Consider the following 23,758-nt stretch of genomic DNA (forward strand, 5'->3'; position numbering starts at 1 on the left):
TGTCATGGTGAATACAGTCGCTGCTTTATTTATGTCTGTATAGGCCGTTGTTGTGAGTGTGGACGGTCGGAGGATATACTGCGTTAGCTTAGCCAATCTCCATTTAGAAAACAAGCATTTTAAAAGGTTTTTCCCCTGCCGTCTGTCTGCAGACTTGACAAAGCATTAATTCATGGTTTTTACTAACCGGTATCAGTATGTTGTTACTTCGGCATCATTTTGAAACGTGTATTACAATTAAATCACGGTCAAATATGTCCATCTTGTTGTAGTTGTTGCCCCCTTGCCAGCGACGCTCTCTCTAGTTTAGCATACTCAGCCCGACTCAGCCTCGTTGTCTCTGGCCCTAGACCCACGATTTTATGAGGCCAGAAAAACTGTGAATTAGGACCCGCCGGAAACGCAACCAAAGACGGGCCGCTGACGTCACAGCCCTCTTAAACCGGGCTGCGGGCTGTAGTGGAAACGCGCCATTAGGCAGCGGGACAAAATGGACCATTTTCGAAAATCTATCCACAATTGTCAAAATAGTGGTGTTACCTTGGGACGGCGGCAACTCTGTGACGAAGTCCAACGAGATGTCAGACCAAGGGCGATGTGGCACTGGAAGCGGGCGCAGAAGACCAGAAGGGGGCTGACGGGAAGTCTTGTTCCGGGCACAGACTGAACAGGCTGCCAAGTACTCCTTGACAGACTTCTCCATGGAGGGCCACCAGAACCGCTGCTTACTGAAGAACATGGTGCGGCAAACGCCAGGATGGCAGGAGAGGAGGGAAGTATGTGCCCAGTGGATGACCTGTGAGAGAAGGGGGTCAGGAATAAACTACCGGTTCTGTGGGCAACCGTCTGGAACCAAAACATTAGCACTCGCCTGCCTGACCCTCTCCTCAATGTGCCATGTGACTGCCCCCACTACACAAGAGGGAGGAATGATTAGCGAGGGAGTGAGAGGAGCTGGATCGGAATCAAACAGGCGAGATAGAGCATCAGCTTTAGCGTTCTTAGAACCTGGACGGTATGACAGAGTGAAGTTGAATCGGGTAAAGAATAGGGCCCACCTGGCTTGCCTGTCGTTGAGGTGTTTTGCAGATCTGATGTACTGAAGGTTCTTATGACCGTCCAGACTAGGAAAGGGTGCTCGGCTCCCTCCAGCCAGTGGCACCACTCCTCCAAAGCCACCTTAATTGCCAACAGCTCCCTGTTACCCACATCATAGTTTCTCTCGGCTGGGGAGAGTTTCCGAGACAGGAAAGCACAGGGGTGGAGCTTGTTGTCTCTCTTCGACCTTTGAGAGATGACTGCCCCAACGCCCACATCTGAAGCGTCAACCTCCACCACAAACTGCTGAAGTGGGTCAGGAAGCGTGAGAATAGGGGCCGAAGTGAAGCTCCTCTTAAGCCTCCGGAAAGCCTGTTCTGCCAGGGGGGACCACTGGAACTTCACCTTGGGGGAGGTTAAAGCATGCAGTGGGGCAGCTACAGAACTATTGAAAGCAGTCTTCCATTCATCCCCCTCCCTTATCCTTACCAAATGATAAGCATTTCGAAGATCAAGTTTAGTAAAGATCTTTGCATCCTGTAATAGTTCAAATGCTGAAGAGATAAGAGGAAGGGGGTACCTGTTCTTTATATTGTTGGTATACATCCCAGACTTTAAAATGTCGATCTCAAAAAGAGTGTCAGATCAACTATTAGTGTACACATCAGAAATGCTGGCTGTAATAATAGGATTACAGTGGGTTGAAGGGGTCAGACCAGATAGGGTGGTGATATGCACAGATTCATTGTCCATATTAAAAAGCATACAGTCAACAACAACTGTCAGAGAAGACATTCTCATAGAACTGAATCATAGCCTGTTAAGACTTCACAGAGGCGGTATAGATCTGCAGTTCTGCAGGCTGCCTGCACATGAGGGGGTGAAAGGGAACGAGTGTGCTGATAAATGAGCAAAAAGTGCACTACAAAAGGAAATCACATTACCAGTTCAACTTGGAAAAGGAGAAGGAAAAGCAGTGATTAAGAAGAAAGGGATGGAGATCTGGCAGAAAAGGTGGGAGAAAGACCAGAAAGGCAAAGAGTATCATAAAGTTCAAAAGACAATCACAATTAATATTTATAAAGAAAGAAACAGAAGGGAGGAAATCATGATAGCTAGACTCAGACTAAATCACACAGCATTGAATGGTACTCTGTATGTCATGGGGAAAAGTGACAGTGACAAGTGTGGGAGCTGTGAAGTTAAAGAACATGTGGAACATATCTTATTACATTGTGACATCTATAAAGCTGAAAGAGAAAAACTAAAGGATAAAGTGATAGAGGCAGAGAGGGAATGGAGTGTGGTTGGTATTCTGGGAACAGAAGGAGAGGGAGTAAGAGCTACCAGAAAGGCACTGTTTACCTTTCTGAGGGAAACTGGGGTAGGAAACATAATTTAACATTAGGTTAGAATAGATCATGGATGATTGTTTTGTTTTATTTATTTTATGTTTTTTTATTTATTTTTGATTAGATCATAGATACGTCCATGAGTTAAGAGATGGAATGATATGATGATTCACACTCATGTACAGTAGGTGGCGGTATGCAACTAAAAGTTAAAGTTGTTTGCAATCCGCCAAAAACTGAGAGAAGAAGAAGAAGGAGGAGGCGTCTTCACCGGAAGTGAAGTTCCCAGCTCTTTCTAACCTGGATCGAGGAGGCGTCTCGTCGCTACGGTTCTCTCTCTCTGTGTTCCCGATAAAGTGTGTGTGGGCTCCAGCACTACTGATCCATCATCTGTGTGTCTGGATAAACCTCTGAATGGACTCTGTGCTCTTTTTTCTGGAGCGTTTACCTCGGACTATAGGAGCTAGCTTAGCATGCTAGCTGGAAACACGTTAGCAACACTAGTCAGATGGAGAGTTTGATGGAGAGAGAAACGGTGTGTTTAACGGAGTCTGCAGGAAAAGGTGATCTAGTAAACATGAGTGAAGTACAAATGCTGCTGTCGTTGAAGAAGCAGCGACTCACTGCTGCTGTTGAAGATATATTTGCTCTGTTTGAAAAAACGATAGCAGAGCACGATGAGGAGCTGTCTCTTTCCAAAGAGGAGAACGAGAGACTCCAGAAACTACTGGACGCTGTGTTACAGCCTCAGCTTCGGATACACAGAGCAGGTCTGTTCCCTTTACTCTTAATTAACACTTTAAACTCTTCAGTAACACTTTATTATCACATTAATAACACTTTAGACTCTTTCATAGCACTTTAGACCAGGGTTTGAGTTATAAACTGAGCTATATGGAGGTCTTTAAAACGAAGCGTGCGCACACACACACACACACAGACACACACACACACACACACACACACACACACACACACACACACACACTCAAAAACACGCACACACAAGGCCGGACTGGGACAATAAGTCAGGCCGGAAATTATACACCCAGCCAGGCCACTACCAGTTTTTCTTTTGTGCCATTTTGCTGGATTTATTTGTGAATATTTACAGCGTTGCTGCCCATAGTGATAGCCCTATTGTTTTAAATCTACTACCCACAAATAATCATATGGACATGGGTTACTATTTAAACATTTAAAAAAATGTATTTAGGAACCTGTCCATGTGATTTTAAGTGGGGGTGGACCTCAAATCCTCTAGGGGGGTCAGGGGGCATGCTCCCCCGGTAAGATTTTTTTTTTTTTTTTTTTTTTGAGTTAAATGCATCAATCTGGTGCACTTTGAGGGGAAAATAAAGAGACTAGATCTATGGAAACACCCATATGAAACAAAACTGTATACATTTCAATAATCCATAAGGACATGGCCATAACCAATAACATACCATATCCAATATGAAAAAACATTGAAACTTGTTTTTTATTTATTTTCGGTTCATTTATAGTTGTGAGTGTGTCTGGGCTCCTGAACCAGCCTCTCCCTCCTCTCCCCCTCTCCCCCTGTGCTTTGAGGCACCAACAAAGACACACACACACACACACATTACATTACATTGCATTTAGCTGACGCTTTAATCCAAAGCGATTTACAATAAGTGCATTCGACCAACACGATACAAACTTGAAGAAAACAGAATCATATAAGTACATCAGGTTTCATAGAGCTAAAACATTTCAAGTGCTACTCAACTGGCTTTAGATAAGCCAGTCCTTTATTAGTATACAAGTTAGACCCTCCAGAAAAAACGCGATTATGCAATCGCATAATCAGCAAAATGGCGCAGATTTTTAAAAGGGCGCATAATCCCCGCATTTTTCCACACAAAGTTGAGGAGGAAAAAAGTTAACTCGTCTTGACGTGAAGTAGTGACGATGATGACGCAACGTCATCAGCTTGCGCATCACAGAAGGTAAACAACACCGTAGAGTGAACGTGTGGAACTCACACGAGAAAGAAAACACCAAGATGAAAAAATCTAATCCATCTCATTTACCGACGAACATTTCTGCTAAAGACCGGGCAAAGCAGTACCCCGATGTCTTGCACGAAAGTGGGGGGAAACTATTTTGCACCCCGTGCAACTGTGTGTTGGAGCATAAGAGAAAATTGACGGTGACGACCCACTTTGATTCATTCAAACATTCGAAAATGCTTTCTGCTGCTGCGGACAAGAAAGCCAAACAACTCACGTTCACCGAGGCATCAACCTCCAAAACCCTTTTGAGGGCTACAAGAAACGAGGTGAGTAGCCTACAAGATTGAAGCTGGTCAGATAACGAATGAATGAGGCGGAGATGTGTGTGGGTGTGTGTGTGTGTTTAATTGAATAGTAAAGGGGTTTAACGTTAGTGGCAGGTTGTGTGTGAGAGAGAATAAATAAGACAGCCCAATATTTAAAAAAAATCTATTCTTTTTTTGGTAGATTTGTGAGACCTGGGTCGTCACCTGCACTGCTGTCAACATTCCACGGTCTAAGAGCGACCATCCTCCAATGAGGAAATTCCTGAATGAAAAAGTAATCAATGGCGGCGCCATTCCAGGATTTCACCAGCTTCAAGAGAAATACTTGGGAGCAGTATATGAGAAGGAAAAAGAAGAGTTGAAGACACTTCTTGCAGGAAAACCTGTTGCTGTGATATTTGATGATACTCCAGATGTAGAGGGGAGATGCGTGCTGAACATCCACTCAAGAAGGATCATTCTGGTCGGATCTTGGCCTACCTTGCAGACACCGTGTTCCTTGAGCAGTGCAATCATTCCACTGTATCTGTGGCTGTCGTGAAGTGCCTACAAGAATACAGCATTCAAAATGAGGATGTGATTTTGTTTGACACAGATAATGCAGCCTACATGAAGAAGGCATTCAAATCTGCTCTGCAGGTGCTGTATCCCAACTCACTGCACATCACGTGCATGGCACACATAATGAACCTCATCGGTAATGCCTTCCGCAAACCTTTTGTTCAGTTGAACAGCTTCATGATGAGTTTCTCCCAGATGTTCTTCAATGCTGGATCACGCAAGAGAAGATATCTCTACTTCATGACAAACAAGCTGCCAAGAAAAAAGGTGACCATGCCTCCAAACCCCTGTGCAACACGGTGGAACTCCTGGTTCTTTGCAGTACAATACCACAGAGAGTACTTTGGACTGTACAAGAAGTTCATCGAGATGGAAACACAGGTAAATAAATGTGTAACTTCACATAACAGTAATTATCCCTTTCTCCACCAATTAGGCCCCTTACACCTACACACACAAACATGAATGTGTTAATTATATCAACGTAAAATGTAGTAACATTTAAGCCTTACTGTATGTTTTACCTAATCACTTTCTTTCTCTTTGTGATTTTCATTCACAGGTGTGTGGCAGAAGTGTACCACAGTCTGTGGAGAGACTCCAGGACATGCTTCAAGACCCAAACCTGGCTCAGTCCCTGAATGTGCAGATCAATATCATGGCTGACAATTGCAAACACATCCTCAATCTACTAGACATCTTCGAGAGCAGACGCCCAGTGACCACAAAGATCTTCAATTATCTGGAGGATCTGCAGATGGTCATTGCTGCCAATAAAGAGATGCAGTATGAGGTATGTGACGAATACTTCAAGGAGTTTGACCTGCCACGCCGCACGAAGACCGAGATCCTCCGCACAGTTGGCGAGGCATACGTCAATGCTGAAGAAAAGCTCACCAAGTACATGTCAGATGGGCAGCCAGCCATAGAGTTTCTCCAGGAGGTCAGGGTGTTTGATCCTCGTCACATCGCATTCCTAGATGACTGTAGAAAGCTACAAGGCCATTCCAGGTTTCACTCACGTGCCAAGACATGAATTTGATTCTTATTTCACAGCCCTGGGTCCAGCAGCACTCAGAGCTGCACTGTCTGGCGTGGTGGATTTGGATGTGTTCTGGGATGGCGTACAGGAGAGACTTCCTGTACTGTCTTCCTTGGCCCACCGATACAAAGATGCTGTCTCCAACTCAGCCGATGCTGAACGAAGCAACAGCATCTACAAGCTGGTGTTGTCCAGCCGAAGGAGATCAACTACCAACCAAAACCTCAAAGCCTTGGTCTTCTTATGCCATAACAAACGGATCCTCAGTGGAGCGTTTGAGAGGGAGGAGAGGGAGAAGGGAAATGTGATAGAGGGGGAGGATATGGATATTGAGGGAGAGGGGATGGAGGATGATGAATGATTGGACAGTGACACAGACTATGCAGTCGTTTTCAAACACAGTGGACTCATTTAATGCAGGAATTAATACAACTTGAGAGTTGTAAGATTGCTCTTGAAAAAATGTTGGTAACCTATGTGTTCATTTTTCATACACTGAACTCTTGTTGATGCATTCAGTAGTTAATACAACTTTAAAGTTGTAAGATTGCACTATTTCTTGTGTGTGTTATTCTAAAAAACCTTACAGTTGTAAGATCATTGCACTGTTTTTGTGCACATAGCTTAACTTTACTACAACCTTACAGTTGTGAGAGATTATTGCACTTTGTTTTGTTTTGTTATTGCATAGCAATACAGTATTGTGTTACCTACGTTTTATAGAACCATTCAATGGTCAAGTTGCCTCATTGAGAGATATGTTATTTTCAAAATCCTGTGATTCTGGCGAGTTGATGTTCAACAGTTACTCAGTTTCTGTCTTTGTCTTTGAAAATATTATTGTAGCATAACAGATGGTCTGTTCTACCTCACTTTTATAAAGCAGGAAGCATTTATTTTATTTTTTGAAAATGTTGTGACTCAGGAATGTTTAAGCCATGCTTAAGTTGAGAAAATAATAAAAAAGAACTAAAACATTACCAGCACTTTCTGTGATGTAGCTTGCTTCTAGTATGCTTGTTTATCATAGGAACTCTTTAAAAGGGCTCCCTTTCATTCAGTAGTAGCCTAGTAACGGTGTGGGAGAAGAATCACCTTTTTTGCGCTTCCCGCATATTTCGCAACTTCCCGCAATTTCACCACATAAAATCACATAAAAACCCTGCATGTTTAATCGCATAATCAAGGATTTTTGCCCGCGTTTTTCTGGAGGGTCTAATAAGGGCTTTGTTAGCAATTCTTTGTTAGTAATTCTATCGCTCGAAGTGGAGTCGAAAGAGATGAGTTGTGCAAGCTATCTGCTGTCCTGATTTCAATGGGGAGCTCATTCCACCATTTTGGAGCCAGGATAGCAAACCCACGTGTTTTTGCTGATATATATATATATATATATACACACACACACACATAGGGATGGGTATTGTCAAGGTTTTAACAGTACTACTACTTTTATCGATACCGCTTATCAATCCGGTCCTTTAACAGTACTTTCATCGGTTCTTTTGGAGAGAAAAAAAAGGTAAACTAACTAAACAAATTGTGAACAAAACTAACATTGCTTTTTATTTCAATTTAAATACATAATATTTCACATCAAAAGAAACAACAATGTTTTAACAAATCATATTAAGTAATCTGATGACAGAATTGTAAACAGAATAGCTGAAACTTTAACAAAATAAATAACTCAGTTACCTCTAATCATTAACCAATGTTTGTATATTTAGTTAACTCCGTGTGTTGCTGCTAGCATACATAATACCTGACGTGGAAAAGTTACTCGTGGAGGGGGCTACAGCGCTACTAGAAAGACAGTCGAACCAGGTGCATTTCTCCGCCTGAATGTGGAGCACTTTTGCTAAATGTTTCGACAAATTGCTTAGATGATAAACTATTTTGGTAACGAGCATTATCCACCTGGAGACGGGTAAAGTTTAACCACACCTCAGAGCGCGTTCTCTCCGCCATCTCCTCCATGTGTGTGTGTTGCTGCATGTAGCAAAAATAATTATAGACGCATTTTGCAGTCTTTTTGCATATTAGAAACGGAGTTGTTCGACACTAAAACTGCAATATAATGTTTGTGTAGCAATAATACATATGACATATTTTGTACATGTCTCCAGTACCGATAAGATAAGAGAGATAAGATGATAAGATGGTACTTTATTGATCCCAATTTGGGAAATTGTTTTTGTTGCAGCAGCATAAAAAAAAGACCGATAACGTTGGAGCTTAACGGTACCACGGTCTTTAATAATTCAGCCCCGGGGCCCGTTTAATACCGGGGCTCGGTACGCAAGCGCGCAGCAGCCCTCTACTTGCTACAAACTTAAATACGAAAAGGTTCAACTACGCACACACACATCATCTCGGCTCGCGCAGCACGCTCACAGGCATAGATTGCGTAATAATGTATTGCGCACCTTGGAGGTGCAGTGCAGGCATATTGTCATTCAAGAGATGCGTAGTTCTTTTGGAAAACATGTTTTTCTTTTAGCCTATTTACCTCGTTAACGTAAGTAATACTCATTACATTGACACATGCATTATTTTTGATTAAAATAATGGTTGTTGGTAATGTATTAGCGACCCCAACAGATGTATGATTTCACTGCATCCGTGAGAGCTCAGCTCCCATTGGCTCCCACATAACTCGAACCCTGCTTTCGACCCTTTATCAGCACTTGCTGTAGATCCTGCAGTAAAAGTACAAACACTATAAAAATACTCAATTACAAGTTAAAGTACTGCATTCATATCTTATTTAAGTAAAAGTATGGAAGTATTATTAGACAAATGTACTTTATTATAATAATTATAATTTATTACGGAAGAGCAAACCTACCAAAATAAATATATTTATAAAAATACATACATTGAATATTATGCCATTTATTTACTGATTTAAATATTACCCATGCATGTAGGCACTAGTTGATTAAATGTGACATAAATTGATCATTTAGTTTTAATGTGCTTCTTTATTCACTTTTTCTTTTTAAATGTGTAAAAAGCAAATAAAAACAACACTTTGGATTCATTCAAATTGCGGGAGAATAATTCATAAAAAAATCAATGAATAAATATGTTCAATAATCAATTAAACACATCTAAAATGTTACTTGATAAAGAATATGGTCATTAAGTAATTAAAACCTTAATATAAATTAATGTAAAATCTCATCAATCAATTATTGCCAACATGTATTTATAATATATTCTGTATATATATATATATATTTTGAGAGAGATATACACTAGTATTAGACAAAGTCAAAAGTTTGGACACATCTTCTCATTTGAAGTTTTTTATTTATTTAAATTGGTTCTACTTTGTAGATGTATACTCAAGACATCAAAACTATAAAAGAACACATATGGAATTATCTAGTAAACAAATCCAGAATATGATTTGTATTTTGCTGGCTACTGCAGAATGCTGTGGTAGCCATGCTGGTTAAGGGTGCCTTGAATTCTGAATAAATCACCAACAGTGACACCAGCAAAGCCCCCCCCCCCACCCTCACACCTCCTCCATGCTTCACGGTGGGAACCACTCATGCAGAAACCATCCACTCACCTTCTCTGCGTCTCACAAAGACACGGAGGTTGGAACCAAAAATCTCTAAATCAGACCGATCAGACCAAAGTACAGATTTCCACTGTCTAATGTCCAATCCTTGTGTTTCTTGGCCCAAACAATTCTCTTCTTCTTGTTGTTCATCTTCAGTAGTGGATCTTTGCAGCAATTGGACCATGAAGGCCTGATTCACGCTGTCTCCTCTGAACAGTGGATGTTAAGATTGTCTGCTCCTTGAGCTCTGTGATCATTTATGTGGGCTCTAATCTGAGGTGCTTTAATTTTTGGCCGTTTCTCTTTACTGGGTTGAGTGGTTCTTGCCATAATATGGATTACAACAGTAGTCAAATAGGGCTTTCCACTGTGCACTAACTCTACCTCTGCACAACACAACTGATGGTCTCAAACACATTAAGAAGGCAAGTCATTCCACACATTGACTCCTGCAAGGCACACGTGTTAATTGAAAACCATTCCCGGTGTCTACCTCATGAAGCTGACTGATGCCCCTTTCACACCAACGCAACTCCGGTTCAAGCTCCGTGCTAGAGCTTTTCTGGTTCAGAACCGGTTCTTCGGTTTAGCGCCGGCTCTTTTCACACCGCTCAGAGCCCGACTGGTGCTGCCACTGCTGCGTCATGACGTCACAGTTTACGTCGCTGAGTTTCTCCCCAACGCCGGAGCTCACCTCACAACAACAACGGGCCGGGGACTGCGTTGCTTTTAATCATACGAAGCCAGATTAAATTAAATAACGACTTCTCCAACCTTATACTTTTCTCCAGAGTGCCGTGGTTCATTGTTTATCAATGTGTTTCAGCGGCATTTACCGACCGCTGCAGTGCTGGCTGCTCTTCAACGGGAGTGTATTCTCCCGTTAGCTCCGGGTTAGCTCACACGGCTCTAAAGTATTCACTGTCTGACTGTCACACAAGCAGCTGATACATATCCCCAGTTCCCCTTAAGTGAATGTGTGTCAGTCTGAATTGACGCTGTTTGGTGTCAGTCTGAATTGACGCTGTTTGGCATCACAACGCTGTTATGAAAGTTTCTCTGGTATAACATGGGTGATGTTAGCATAGCAACCGAAGCTAAACTGACTACTTTCTAAGCAGTTTTCTACAGGCACTTTTTACCGACGTATTTTTCATTATGATTCTACTTGTGATAGTCGGACATGACAACCTGTGCAGCCCATGTATTGATTCCATCCGATAGCTGCTATAATAACAAACAAAACGTCTGCCTGCTCTCCACAATGATCAATAACAGCGAACGGATGGTCAAAGTAAGGTACAAATAAACAGAATCACACGAAGCCTGGTTAGTGTTGCCTGACTTTATAAAGTGTGTTTTTTTTAACAAGTGTGTGGTTGCGTTCTAGTCACTTTGCTCAGCACTACTGCTTGTTATGTTACAACTTTTATTTGCCGTACTCGCCTTAAGTGTTAGCTCAGGTTAATCTCGCCCCCCTCCGACGTAAGCGTGACGTATGCGGTTCTTGCTTCTAGACGGACAACTTTTTGGTGCTCAAAACGAACCGGATTCTGGAGCTATGACGCTGCTCCGCTGCGGTGTGAACAGGAAAACCCGGTGCTTTTCAAGCACCAGCACCGAACCGGCCCTGAAACACCGTTGGTGTGAAAGGGGTATGAGAGAAGCCAAGAGTGTGCTACTCGTGCTAAAGGGGGCTATTTTGAAGAATCTAAAATAAAAATCATATTCTTGATTTTTGTAACACTTTTTTGTTAACTAGATAATTCCATATGTGTTCTTACATAGTTTTGATGTCTTCAGTATTAATCTACAAAGTAGAAACAAATTAAAATAAACAAAAACCTTTGAACCCTGCCTGCCTGTAGCTTTGCCGATATCTGTGTTGATAGGTAATAGATTAAGAGCGGGGAATCAGCTTAGACACAGGAAGTGCTCAAACGTTTGTGTGAGTTTATCAAATTTAGCAGTGATTCCACATCAGCCACAGCTTGTCACAACAAATCTTACTGATAGTGTATTTAACAAACTTAAACTAGCTTTATTAAATGTCAGGTCTTTGGCAGGAAAAACATTTTTAATCAATGATTTTATCACTGAGCACAATCTGGATTTTATGTTTTTAACGGAAACTTGGATTGAACAAAATAACAGTGCAGCTGTTCTTATCGAATCAACCCCTCCCAACTTTAGTTTTATGAGTCAGGAAAGAATGCATAAGAAAGGGGGTGGAGTTGCTATTTTGCAGTGCAATGCAGGAAGACATCTTATGGGAACTTTGCTTCTTTTGAATATGTGGCCCTTCAGCTGAAATGCTCCTCTCGAGCTCTGTTCCCAAATATTTACAGATAATTTAATTCAAAAATAAAAAAATGTATAGATGCCATTTCTCCAACTAAGGTAAAGGAAGTGATTGGCAAGAAAATATCTCCATGGAGAAAGGCCATGACCGTAAAAGAGAAAAAAGAGAGTGTCGAAAAGCTGAACGTAGGTGGCGAAAAACAAATCTCCGGGTTCACTTTGAAATCTATAAAGAGAGACTTGGCCTTTATAATTTGGAATTGAAAAACGCACGACAGTCTTTCTTCTCTGACATCATTACCAAAAACAACGCACATGCTACCGTCGACAGACTAACTAACCCCCCAGTGTCAGTAGCCTCTGAATTTCTATCCAGGGCATGCAATGAATTTGCCTCCTTCTTCACTGACAAAATTCAGAAAATTAGACAAGCAGTCAGTGCCTCTGCATCAGGTACAGCTAATGTGTTGCCCCTTGTCCACCTAATATCAATTCAAACACCATGACACAATTCCATCAGATTAATGATAAAAACCTAGAAGACATTATTCAACTTCTGAAATCCTCCTCCTGCTGCCTTGATATTATTCCAACAGGATTTTTCAAAGATGTTTTTCATTGCATGGCCTCAGATCTACTTCATATAGTAAACAAATCTCTTCACTCAGGTATTTTTCCAGAGGCCCTGAAAACTGCAGTCATTAAACCGCTCTTAAAAAAGCATAATCTAGATGCTTCAGTAATGAACAATTACAGGCCCATATCAAACCTGCCATTTCTAGGTAAAATCATTGAAAAAGTTGTTTTTCAACAGTTGAGTAACTTCTTGCATTTAAATAACTGTTTCGATGTGTTCCAGTCAGGATTTCGTCCAAACCACAGCACTGAGACTGCTCTTGTAAAGGTCTTCAATGACATCCACTTAAACACAGACAGTGGCAAAACTGCAGTGTTAGTATTATTAGATCTCAGTGCTGCGTTTGACACTGTTGACCACAACATATTACTAGACCGACTAGAAAACTGGGTGGGACTTTCGGAAACAGTTCTAAATTGGTTTGAATCCTACTTAAAGGACAGAAAAAACGTTGTTTCTATAGGTAAATACACATCTGAGTTGACAAATATGACATGTGGGGTACCTCAAGGCTCCATCTTGGGGCCTCTTCTCTTTAACATCTACATGCTACCACTGGCTCAGATAATGAAAAACAACAAAATAAGTTACCATAGTTATGCGGATGACACACACTTTTACGTAACAATTTCACCAGGAGGAGACTATACTCCAATTCAAACACTGAGTAAGTGCATTGAACAAATCAATGACTGGATGTGTCAGAACTTTCTCCAATTAAACACAAATAAAACTGAGGTAATGGTTTTTGGAGCCAAGGCAGAACGTATAAAAGTTAGCGCTGAGCTTCAGTCTGCAATGTTCAAAACAACAGATAAAGCCAGAAATCTAGGTGTAGTCATGGACTCTGACCTGAGTTTCAACAGTCACATTAAAACAGTTACTAAATCAGCCTACTATCACCTAAAGAATATATCTAGAATTAAAAGACTAATGTCACAGCAGGATTTGGAAAAACTTGTCCATGCTTTTATCTTCAGTAGACTCGACTACTGTAATGGTGTCTTTACAGGCCTCACTAAAAAATCTATTAGAAAGCTGCAGCTAATTCAGAACGCCGCTGCTCGAGTCCTCACTAACACTAAGAAAGTGGATCACATCACTCCTGTTCTGAAGTCCTTACACTGGCTTCCTGTGTGTCAAATAATTGATTTAAAAAATATTGTTGCTGGTTTATAAAGCTTTGAATGGTTTAGGTCCAAAATACATTTCTGATCTACTGCTAAATTATGAACCATCCAGATCTCTCAGGTCTTCAGGGACTGGTCAGCTTTCCGTCCCCAGAGTCAGGACTAAACATGGTAAAGCAGCGTTCAGTTATTATGCTCCAAATATCTGGAACAAACTCCCAGAAACCTGCAGGTCCGCTGCAACTCTTACTACTTTTAAATCCAGGCTAAAGACTTTTCTTTGTGTCGCTGCTTTTAATTGAACTATTCATATCTTAAACTGAACTGTAACTTTTATCCATGTATTTTTTCTTTTAATGTTTATTTTATTATCTTTTCTTTTTTGAATGACTGATTTTAAATGCCATTTTCTTTTTACATTACATTGCATTTAGCTGACGCTTTTATCCAAAGCGACTTACAATAAGTGCATTCGACCAGGAAGATACAAACTTGAAGAAAACAGAATCATATAAGTACTTCAGGTTTCATAGAGCGAAAGCATTTCCAGTGCTACTCAACTGGCTTTAGATAAGCCAGTCCTTTGTTAGTATATAAGTGCTTTGTTAGAAATTCTTTGTTAGTAATTCTATCGCTCGAAGTGGAGTCGAAAGAGATGAGTTTTCAGTCTGCGCCGGAAGATGTGTAAGATTTCTGCTGTCCTGATTTCAATGGGGAGCTCATTCCACCATTTTGGAGCCAGGATAGCAAACCGACGTGTTTTTGCAGATGGGAACTTGGGTCCCCCTCGCAGTGCTGGTGCAGCGAGCCGTTTGGCTGATGCAGAGCGGAGTGCACGTGCTGGGGTGTACAGTTTAACCATGTCCTGGATGTAGGAAGGGCCAGATCCATTCACAGCATGGTACGCAAGTACCATTGTCTTGAAGTGGATTCTAGCAGTTACCGGAAGCCAGTGAAGTGAGCGGAGGAGCGGCGTGGTGTGGGAAAATGTTGGAAGGTTGAAGACCAGGCGAGCCGCTGCATTCTGGATGAGCTGCATAGGTCGGATGGCACAAACAGGTAGACCAGCCAGGAGGGAGTTGCAGTAGTCTAGGCGTGAGATGACGAGAGCCTGGGCCAGAACCTGCGTCGTTTTCTGGGTCAGGAGGGGACGTATCCTCCTGATGTTGTAAAGCGTGTATCTGCAGCAGCGGGTTGTAGCAGCGATGTTTGCAGTGAAGGACAGTTTGTTATCTAGGGTCACACCCAGATTCCTTGCAGTCTGAGTTGGGGAAACAACAGAGGTGCCGATGTTGATTGTTAGGTCAAGAGTGGGACAATCTTTTCCCGGAAGGAAAAGCAGTTCAGTCTTGTCAAGGTTGAGCTTGAGGTGGTGAGCAGACATCCACTGAGAGATGTCAGCTAGACAAGTAGAGATGCGTGCGACGACCTGGGTCTCTGAGCGGGGAAAGGACAGAATTAATTGGGTGTCGTCAGCGTAGCAGTGGTATGAAAAACCATGCGGGCTAATGACAGATCCGAGCGAGTTTGTGTACAAGGAGAAGAGGAGGGGACCAAGAACAGAGCCCTGAGGGACCCCTGCAGTTAATTGACAAGGGTTGGACTCGGACCCTCTCCAAGTTACCCTGTAGGTACGGTCTTTGAGGTATGAGGTGAGGAGGGAAAGTGCAGAGCCTGAAACACCAAATTCTTGGAGAGTGTGAAGGAGGATCTGATGATTCACCGTGTCGAATGCAGCAGACAGGTCCAAAAGGATGATGACAGAGGAGAGGGAGGCTGCTTTAGCCGTGTGCAGCTCCTCAGAGACAGGGAGGAGGGCAGTTTCTGTGGAGTGACCTGCCTTGAAACCAGACTGGTGCGGATCCAGAAGGTTGTTCTGATGGAGATAACAGGAGAGTTGTTTAAAGACAGCGCGTTCAAGTGTTTTAGACAGGAACGGGAGGAGAGAGACAGGCCTGTAGTTTATAACATCAGATGGGTTGAGAGTGGGTTTCTTTAGGAGAGGGTTTACTCTTGCCTCCTTGAGACTGTTTGGAAAGTGACCAGAAGTTAGAGAAGTGTTGGGTGAGAAACGGTAGAATATCAGGAGCGATAGTCTGAAGGAGGTTTGAGGGGATAGGGTCCAGAGGACAAGTGGTAGGACGGGCAGAGGTAATGAGGGTAAGAACCTCACTTGGAGAGAGAGGGGAAAAGGAGGTTAGTGTGTGGGTGAACGGAGGGTCAGGTGACCCAGCGGTGAGTAAAGGTGAGTCGGAAAAAGAAGAGCGAATATCATCAAGCTTTTTTTCAAAGTAGTTAACAAAGTCGCTTGACAGAAGGGAGGAGGGGGAAGGGGCTTTGGGGGCTTCTAAGAGGGTGGAAAAGATGGAAAATAGTTTTTTGGGGTTAGAATATGAAGAATGGATCTTATCTTGAAAGAAAGTGCTTTTTGCCTGAGAGATCGAAGTCATGGTGTTTGGATTTCCACCGTTTCCGCTCTGCTGCCCGAAGGATGGTTCTATTAGCACGCAGTGCGTCATTTAGCCAGGGAGCAGGAGGGGACTGACGAGCCTGCCGAGATGTGAGAGGACAGAGAGAGTCCAGTGCGGATGAAAGAGTCGAGAGGAGAGTTTCTGCAGCAGAGTTTGGAGGCAGGAGTTGGAACGAGTCACCCCTAGATTCCACCGGGTCCGTCTGCGCCGCGTTTCGGCTGTGCCGCGGTTTTGGTCCGGCCTCCTCCGGCGTCATACCCTACCAGACGCGTTTCAGAAGCATTTCAGAAGCGGAGCGTCTTGCCTGCCGGCTCGCAGTTTTTGTTGATTTGGGCATATTTCCTGGACAGGCTACTTTGTACAGACAAAGTTAATAATAACTGTAATATTCCAGTTATAAACGACATGAATCAAAGATGTGTTGCTGTATTTTAGTGGTAAAAAAATGCATTCATCATCATAATTATTCTATATATATATAATTTACACAGTGCCTGTAAACCGGAGGAGAACGCTGGCATTTCTCCTCCTACTTGAAAGACTACGGAGGGATAGGGTCTGCAAAATTTGTTTGTGTGTATATATATATATATATGCTCTGAACGTTCCACTTCCTGCCTGCCCGACATTACCTTACGGCTGCGTCGCGTCAAAAATAGGATTCATCCTAATTTTAGAGGAGCCCTGCGCCGAGACGCTTCTGGGACGCTTCTGGGACGCTTCTGAGCCGTAACGCGCTGCGTGTGGTGGAATAGCACCCATTGACTAGAGTGGCCGCGATCGCCGTGAGCACCGCGGCGCAGCCGTAACGTGCCGCAGACGGACCCGGTGGAATCTCGGGGTCAGAGGAAGGGAGGGCTGAGAGCACCCATGAGGCAAAGGTAGAGGGGGAGAGGGAACGAAGGTTATGGCGGACAGGTGCAGAATGAGAAGAGATTAGTTTGTTATGTTTGGAAAGGGGAAGAGAGAATGAAATGAAAGAGTGGTCAGATGTGTGAAGTGGGTTTACAGAGAGGTTAGAAGTAGTGCAGTTTCTTGAGAATATGAGATCAAGGACATTGCCAGCTTAATTGTCTTAATGTCTTTCATTTTTTGTAAAGCACTTTGAATTGCCTTGTGTTGAAAGGGGCTATATAAATAAACTTATATACTAATATATGTCATATGGGTCGAAGCCTGCGAGCTAGTTCAGGCAGTCAACTCGAGCACTTATGCTGCATTCATACATAACGCCCCTTGCCACTCTACAACCAACCAAACAGAGTCTCCTTAATATGCCGCTCTATTTAACCTGCCAGATATCTCTCCATGCATTGCTTGCTGCTTGCTGCTGCTGCTGCGTTCGTGCCCTGCTATTGCGTTCACATTGCTACCGCTGCTGTGTTTCATGTTGCTGCTGCTTGCCTGCCCCACCACCACCCCAGCTTCCACCCCAGCTTCCACCTGTAGGCTCGGGGGGTTAGTTATTTAATCATCACTCATCGTGCTATGTATATCTGTGGAGTGATGATGCCCGAGCCTAGACGCCAAACTCAACTATATGCTGCTTCTAATAAACATGTTAAAGAAACACGTGAGTTGTCTGACTTAACTATAATCATTTATGCAAGCGCAACTTTGAACATGTACAGCAGTCAAATGCAACATACAAAATAATCAACAAACATAAACTAAACACTGACAGGGAACATTTTACTGCACCATCATTACTATTACATAAGAAGGTGCCGTAAAATGTTCTGATGATACTTGCATACTTTTACTTAAATAAGGTTTGAATGCAGGATTTAAATTTGTAACAAAGTATTTTCATTCTATACTGTAGGCGTAGTGTATCTGTGAACGATCCCAAATACAATTCATTGTTTACATTGCAGCTAGTGCTAAACCAGAAGAAAAAAACCTTTTTAATTTCTAACTGGAAGTGGAAGGGGGCTGGGCTACATGAGGTGAATTGAGCAAACACAAACAATACACAATAGGTGGGACTAAGAAAGATAATATGAAAGTATTACAAAGGCATTAATTAGGGCTGCAAAATGTCTCTCATTTTAAATGCTAACACTTAACAGTTTTTTCTGACTGTGTGATTCCTGTTTCCTGCAGACCTCCAGCAGCTGGTGGTGGTTAAAGAAGAGCTTCTCCCTGACCAGCAGGAGTGGAGCACCAGTCTGGACCAGGAGGACTCAGAGCCCCCCCCACACATTAAGCAGGAACAGGAGGAACCCAGGATCAGTCAGGAGGGAGAGCAGCTTCAGGAGCTGGAGGAGGCTGATATCACCAAGTCCACTTTCACTCCTGACCCTGTGAAGAGTGAAGATGATGAAGAGAAACCTCAGTCCTCACAGCCTCATCAAAGACAAACTGAACACATGGAAACAGAAGCTGATGGAGATGACTGTCGAGGACCAGAACCAGCCAGGAACTCAGATCCAGAGAGCAGTTTACAACCAAAGACTGAGGACGACACTGGAGACTCTTCTGAACCTGACACTGAACACAGTGCTGATTGGAAGGAGACCAGAGAACCTGCGTCAGGCTCAAACTCACTGCAAAATATACATGAATCTGTCAGTGATTCACGACGTATTGCTGTAAAGAAAGCATTTGGCTGCTCTGTGTGTACGAAATATTTTGCATCGAGTGGAAAATTAGAGCTACACATGAGAATCCACACAGGAGAGAAACCACACAGATGCTCAGTCTGTAAGAAAGCTTTTTCACAGATTGGAAGTGTAAAGCTACACATGAGAGTCCACACAGGAGAGAAACCACACAGCTGCGCAGTCTGTAAGAAAGCTTTTTCACAGAATGGAAATTTAAAGCTACACATGATAATCCACACAGGAGAAAAACCACACAGATGCTCAGTCTGTAAGAAAGCTTTTTCACAGAATACACATTTAAAGGAACACATGAGAATCCACACAGGAGAGAAACCACACAGCTGCTCAGTCTGTAAGAAAGCTTTTTCACAGAATACACATTTAAAGCAACACATGGGAATCCACACAGGAGAGAAACCACACAGATGCTCAGTCTGTAAGAAACCTTTTTCACAGCGTGGAGGTTTAAAGGAACACATGAGAATCCACACAGGAGAGAAACCATTTAGCTGCTCAGTTTGTACCAAATCTTTTAGATGGAGTGTAAGTTTAAAGGAACACATGAGAGTCCACACAGGAGAGGAAATGTACAGCTGCAATGTTTGTGACAAAAGATTTAAATGGCATGGTGATATCAAAAGACACAAGTGTGTTGGTCGTCAGTCCTCACAGCTTAATGAAATTCAAACAGGATGACGGAGAGGCAGAGCCTCCAATCAGCAGCTCAGCTGAACACATGGAAACAGAAGCTGATGGAGGACAATGAATAAGTCTTATGACAGTTCACACATGAGAAAAATCTTTCTTACTGGATTAACATTGTTGCACAACATTCATATAAGACTTAAATGAACTCCATCTTTATCAACATAAGTGGACAATATGTTTAAAGTTTTTGTCATACTGATTTTCTGATGTATACGTTAACCACATAAATGTACCTGTTATCTGATTGTTTTTGCTTCTGTAACTGTAAAGGAATACATTTGCCTATTTTGTATCCTGATGACCTAATGCCGTTACATGTAATACAGATGTAGCAGCTTATTTAGGACAGTTTGAAACGCGAGGGTCGTGGTCGGCCCGTGCACGGCCCGTGAAAGGCCAGTGATGAAGAGCCTGCCCCCAGTCTGACATGAGACCGCCCCCGTGATAAATAAATGTAATTATTGTGAAGCCAGCTGCAATGGATCATTGATCCACCAAGGGGTGCAGTGGGGTTCCACATTGGAGCTCATGTGAAATCAACTTCAATACAGTAAGCTGGATGTACAGTATGTCTGGTACTAATGTATAGCGGATCTTTGTTAAGATCCATATATCACGGATAGGATCAAAGTCTGTGCTAAATAAGACATGTAATCATTTACAAAACATCACCATGTTGTTATTTAACAAAATAATGTTGTTTAGTCGGAAAAAAACGAACGAGAAGAAATGCAGCCGGCTCTCGATTTGTAATCCTAATTTAATCATCTTCACCACGATCATTTATGTTTATGTTCGCCGAATTGACATGAAATCACTGACAAATATGAATATTCTGTATTCAACTTCATTAAAACGTTATTAACGTGCCTAAACTCAGTAATTCACTAAAAATATTTATATTTTAATGGAGCCTTGTCAGGCAGATCAAGATCCGTGTAGCGGAGGGATCTTGATCCCTGGGTGTTATTTTTCCCCACAATAACCAAGTCGCTGCAAATTATCCCGGTTATTATATGGCCACATTCTCAACAAAGTAACGACATGACTCCTAATATTAATTGAAATGCTTTTATGGATTTAGAAAAAAAATGTATTGATTTAAAAAATTGTTGTATGTATTGATTTAAATTGATATGCATCCGCTAAGAAAAATAGTCCGTTGTTACCGTTTTTTAAACAGTCTGAATGCTGTGTGTTTACACACCTAATTGCCCATCAGCCACAGCTCTCTCCCCCCCCCCCCCCCCCCCCCCCCCCCCCCCCCACCCCCCCCCCCCCCCCGGATCTTTCTTCTCCAGCACTCTTCTCTGAGTGACAAGCTTACAGTTAGTGAAGTAACACTTTTTTTTTGTGTGAGTCACGACCTGGCTGTTTCATTCAAACATAACGCTCCAAATGCTACTGTTTCCACTCGGACTTCAATACAGCTACACCATTGTTTGGTTTCCATGGTAGTGCGTCTCTTTATATATACAGTCTATGCATATAGACATATGCGCGCACTCCTTTCCTGTAAATGACAGGTCCAGCTGCTGCATGAGACAGACACTGAAAAGTATTATCATCTGAAATGAATCATTATGTTATTAGTATTAAATACATATAAGTATTTGTACAGCTTGTATTTAGAAATACTCTGTTGTAATTATTGATGCATACATGTGTTCATCCATTCAATGTGGCATCTGCTATAATGGGGTTAATGTATGATATTACTTAATAATACAATACACTATATAATATATGTGACCCGCTCTATCGAAATTAGTCGGAAGTCGCAACGGCTCATTTCAAAATAAACGTGGATTTGTGTAAAAAACAATTTTTTTGGGGTTCGGGTGTTTTGTTTGATTTTAAATAAACAAAGTCTTGGCTTTCAGAATATGAAACTTTTATTTCCAAAATCACACGATAAATACATTTGTGAAGCTTGTAAAGGGAAGATGACAGGCACCTCTCACTCGCAATCTGCTCTTCCGCAGCGCCGCCCCCCTCCCTCCGGCTGAAATTATGAATGTACAGTAAGGCATATAGTAATCATAGATAACACGGCAGGGTCCGTCACAGTTTCTTTTCATCTGATTTCAAATATTAAACTTGTTTCGGCAAATTTAGATGATAAATACAACTATGAAGCTTGTAACGGCATAATTACAAGCGGAGAACGGAGTAATTTAACGTTACAGCAGGCATAACAACAGCCGGTGTTTCTCGTGAGTGTTTTCCCCGGGAAACAAACACAATATACACTTACGCAAAAATGCACAAACACACACACACGTATACACACACACATACACTCGCGAGCTTCCCCCAGACCAGTAATCCAAACGGAAATATTTTCCCTCCGGACTATTTTGATCATTTGCTCCGCTAATAATCAATCAGATCGATGGATTCCAGAGAAGAGGAAACTTTGAAGGCCTTTTTCTCAAAATGATGACTCGGTGACAGTCATTATATAATGTGACATATTTTGCTTAATATTTGGAGTACAAAAACAATCCTGATATCATTAGAAAGCTAGGAATCTCCTATTTCCAACAGTGTATACAACTCAAAATGTGTCACTCATTACTGGATCAGCTGCTGCATGAGACAGACACTGACGCTGTCAGAAGAGAGGGAGGACAAAGAGAGGCCAGGCTCCGTGTATTTTATTATTATATATAGTCGTTATTCATTTGTTTTAAAGCTCAATAAGGAAGATTTAAACTTTAACACACGTTGACCGGCGAAAAACTCTGCCCGGTTCCCTCGGCCCCCACCACGTTGAATAAACAGAAGGCTGCTTTTGTGGAGGAAGTTACAGCGCTACGTACAGGCTCGGCATATGTACTGCAGCTTTTTCCAGCGGTATCCATACATCTCTTAATTTTGCCCTCAAAGTGCACCAGATTGATGCATTTAACTTCAATATAAAGAAAAACATCTTCTGTTGTAACAACAATAACATTATAAATAGTAACATAGCTGAACATGGTATTGCACATTTAGCTTTCAGTGTTACTGACCTGAGATGTTTTTATTACATGAATTAAGGTGACTGAGGCTTTTTAACATAGACTTTTCAGTGTCCCACATTTTGCACAGAACTGTCCCACATTAGGAAATGCAGATTGTCTGAGACAACTTGGCACTAAGAGTAGGCTACTGATATGTCTACCATTTCTTTTATGAGTGTAATATCTGCATTTTCTATTTTGGTTTGATTAGGACACATCCTGGGGATTGTGTTTACAAACATTGACCATACCGTTCACCATCCCCCACCCCCCTACTGTATGTTGATTTTTGACTTTGTTTGCCTACATGTAAATGGGTGGCATTTAGTACCTACCCCCCTCTGAGTGAATACCTGTTGACTTCACATCTTGTCACAAACCTTTTGGAAGACAAGACTGAGGCTATTTTTCATCTGTAGTTATTCCCTGGACAGATTTTAAAAGTCAATCTAAAACACATTTCATTTTAAACAAGTAAATACAATACATTTAAAACATGCAACATACATTACTGGGATACTTAAATAAAACAATTTAAAATACAGAACATTAAAACAAAACAAATAAAACAAAACAAAAGAACATGTTAAATCTCCCAGCCTCACACTTTTTTCGATATCTACAGATCCGGAGCTTTATGAGGTCTCATGTAGCTACATTTGCAGATATACCACAGCATCGGGCACTTGAAGAGATAATTAATGTTAGACCAGGATGTAGAGGAGCAGTGTCAACCCTATACCAGACACTTCTTAGTCAGGAAGTAGTCAGCACAGAAAAGTATAGAACTGAGTGGGAGACAGAATTGGGTATGCCGATCACTGAGGAATTTTGGGAAACATGTCTTAGGAATATTCACCGGTGCTCAGTAAATGTTAGATTAAATCTGATACAATTTAAAGTTCTACATAGGTTGCACTACTCAAAAGTTAAAGTAAACAAGATGTATTCCAGCATATCAGCATTATGTAACAAATGTAAAAATCAAGCTGGCACCCTTACACACCAATTCTGGACATGCC

The 23,758-nt window shown here is 41.9% G+C and overlaps 3 protein-coding genes across 3 annotated transcripts in view; all 3 read left to right on the forward strand.

Moving 5' to 3' along the window:
- Positions 1–23,758, forward strand: part of LOC117484524 (CD5 antigen-like) — a 232,649-nt gene that overhangs the window by 62,344 nt on the left and 146,547 nt on the right. The window lies entirely within an intron of this gene.
- On the forward strand, positions 2,898–19,967 carry LOC117484523 (zinc finger protein 583-like). Its single transcript, XM_034132955.1, has 2 exons — positions 2,898–3,160; positions 18,521–19,967. Exons 1-2 carry the CDS (start codon positions 2,899–2,901, stop codon positions 19,714–19,716), a joined length of 1,458 nt encoding a protein of 485 aa, XP_033988846.1. The 5' UTR covers position 2,898; the 3' UTR covers positions 19,717–19,967.
- Positions 4,664–6,825, forward strand: LOC117484525. Its single transcript, XM_034132958.1, has 3 exons — positions 4,664–4,695; positions 4,877–5,637; positions 5,819–6,825. The coding sequence occupies exons 2-3, from the start codon at positions 5,122–5,124 to the stop codon at positions 6,290–6,292; spliced, it is 990 nt and encodes a 329-aa protein (XP_033988849.1). The 5' UTR covers positions 4,664–4,695; positions 4,877–5,121; the 3' UTR covers positions 6,293–6,825.

The sequence above is a fragment of the Trematomus bernacchii genome, unplaced genomic scaffold (assembly GCF_902827165.1).
Source record: "Trematomus bernacchii unplaced genomic scaffold, fTreBer1.1, whole genome shotgun sequence".
In the NCBI taxonomy this organism is placed as follows: domain Eukaryota; kingdom Metazoa; phylum Chordata; class Actinopteri; order Perciformes; family Nototheniidae; genus Trematomus; species Trematomus bernacchii.